This window comes from Ammodytes marinus (assembly GCF_949987685.1).
Source record: "Ammodytes marinus genome assembly, chromosome: 8".
In the NCBI taxonomy this organism is placed as follows: domain Eukaryota; kingdom Metazoa; phylum Chordata; class Actinopteri; order Uranoscopiformes; family Ammodytidae; genus Ammodytes; species Ammodytes marinus.
The window spans coordinates 90001-92500 of record NC_137212.1 but is presented as its reverse complement, the minus strand read 5'-3'; the positions used below and the strand labels follow the sequence as shown (position 1 = coordinate 92500).

Below are 2500 nucleotides of genomic sequence, written 5' to 3'. Positions count from 1 at the left end.
AGTGTGTCTCGTTTTACTCTTTAGAGGCATATGTTTGAGTAGAATGAACATTTTGGTTTTATAATATAAACTACTGACAACATTTCTACCAAATTCCCCCCAAAAAATATTGCCATTAAAGAGCATTTCCATGAAGTAATGTAGAGATGAAGATTGAAGAACAATCCAGACTGGTCTCTGAATGGTTTCCAGAGCTGTATTATTTAGTTTGTCCCAATACATGATGTCAGATGCAGCATGCTGAAAAATACCCAGATGTCCTACTACATCCGGTGGTAATGGGACATACTTTAACTTATTTGTTTCATCCTAACATGGCTCCTTGATCTTGCCTCTTGCTTATATATCCGTCTCATCGCTGGTTGTTTTCACTGGGAGGCTCAGTCCATGTGATGTAACTTCTGCTGCAGTGGATTGTGGGTCAGAACCTCCATAAAGCTGCTGGTTTCAACACTAAAAATCACCACCGGATGTAGTAGGACACATCTGATAGTATTGTGCAGGAGCCTGTGAGAACGTATGTGGTTTGGAACGCAGGCCATGATAAAGGCACTTACCCAGAATGCTTTGCGTCAGTCTACAAAGAGAAGGGGGGGGTGAGGGGGGACGTTTTGGGCTGTTGATCACAGTTTAATTGATTACTTCCTTTCCCCGGGGGTTAGGGGGGGGGTCAGCAGTCACCGGCTGTGTGTGTGTCAGTGTGTGTGTTTGTGTATCTGTATGTGTGTAGGGAGTGTCTGTGTGTGTGTGCGTGTGTGTGTGTGCGTCTGTCTGTGTATATGAATGTGTATGTCTGTGTGTGTTTATGTCTGTGTGTGTCTGTTTATTTAGTCCATGATGTCGCCGGTGCAGTAGGCTGAATGTGATTGGTCCCTGGGGCAGCAGACTGAATGTGATTGGTCCGTGGGGTTCAGAGGAGGCGGGTCTTAGCCTTGTTCTACATGGCGGACACGTCAATCTGAACGTACAGCTGTCGAACTCCAGCCTGAAGAGAGAGACAGACAGACAGACAGACAGACAGACAGACAGACAGACAGACAGACAGGCAGACAGACACACAGGAGAACAGTATGAATAAATACTGATCATTTACCACACCAGCTGTTGTTCCTGGGTGAGCGTATACCCATGACAAAACTATATAAAAATAGCATTCTTTGCACTGATGGTCTCGTTTGCTGTTACATGTAATTTATGATCATCAGAGGAAAAATTAGACTGTTTCAGAAATATTTAAAAGTTCCTCGTAGAGACTTTAATGTGTTATGGTGCCTTCATGTACCTGTGTGATGGTGCGTTCAGGTGAATCCCATTGAGTCCGAAGACTCTTTTTCAAGGGAGACCTGTTTTCCTTTCCCACATTACCATTCACACACACATTCATACACCGATAGCAGGCTAACTATCGACATTCACACGAGGCAAGGTGGGTGAAGTGTCTTGCCCAAGGACACAACAACCATGACACAGGTGGCAGGGCGGGGATCGAACCGCCAACCCTTTGATCATCAGCCGACCCGCTCTACCAACTGAGACACAGTCGCCCCAAATATGTTGTTATGGTGCCTTCATGTACCTGTGTGAATATGTGGTTCCATCTATGTTTAAATCGATTTTGCTTTTGAGGTCAGAAAGGCCAACAGTTATTGGTAAAACAGGAGCCTTTTTGTCCACATTTTATGAAATTAATATGTGGTGGTGCGTTCAGGTACCTTTACCTTTACTGTTGTGCTCCTATGTAAAGCACTTTGAGTTCGAGAATAGCGCTATATAAATTTAATATATTATCATTATTACCTGTGTGAATGTGTGCTGGTGCATTCAGGTACCTGTGTGGATATGTTGTGATGGTGTGTTCATGTACCTGTGTGAATATGTTGTGATGGTGTGTTCAGGTACCTGTGTGAATATGTTGTGATGGTGCGTTCAGGTACCTGTGTGAATATGTTGTGATGGTGTGTTCAGGTACCTGTGTGAATATGTTGTGATGGTGTGTTCAGGTACCTGTGTGAATATGTTGTGATGGTGTGTTCATGTACCTGTGTGAATATGTTGTGATGGTGTGTTCAGGTACCTGTGTGAATATGTTGTGATGGTGTGTTCAGGTACCTGTGTGAATATGTTGTGATGGTGTGTTCAGGTACCTGTGTGAATATGTTGTGATGGTGTGTTCATGTACCTGTGTGAATATGTTGTGATGGTGTGTTCAGGTACCTGTGTGAATATGTTGTGATGGTGTGTTCAGGTACCTGTGTGAATATGTTGTGATGGTGTGTTCAGGTACCTGTGTGAATATGTTGTGTGTCTGGCTGAGTATCCATCGTGTGTCTGCGTCGGGGGCGACCAGCAGCTTCACTGTGCCGATGTAAACGTCCGTACAGAGGGTCCAGAAGTGGGGATCCTGCAGGTTATAAACCCCACGCAACTGCTGCACCTGAACGCACCACGGGGGAGACAGGGGGTTAGAGAGAGAGAGTGTGTGGGGGGGGTTGTGTGTGTG

At 44.9% G+C, this 2500-nt stretch overlaps 1 protein-coding gene across 1 annotated transcript in view; it reads right to left on the bottom strand.

Moving 5' to 3' along the window:
- slc30a7 (solute carrier family 30 member 7) overlaps positions 1–2500 on the bottom strand; it is a 16048-nt gene that overhangs the window by 263 nt on the left and 13285 nt on the right. The window contains exons 10-11 of the mRNA XM_080032667.1: positions 2285–2434; positions 1–985 (exon numbers count right to left, since the gene is read on the bottom strand). The exon at positions 1–985 is cut by the window's left edge and continues 263 nt beyond it. Coding sequence (XP_079888793.1) covers positions 938–985; positions 2285–2434 — 198 coding nt within the window. The 3' untranslated portion in view covers positions 1–937. The remainder of the gene's footprint in view (positions 986–2284; positions 2435–2500) is intronic.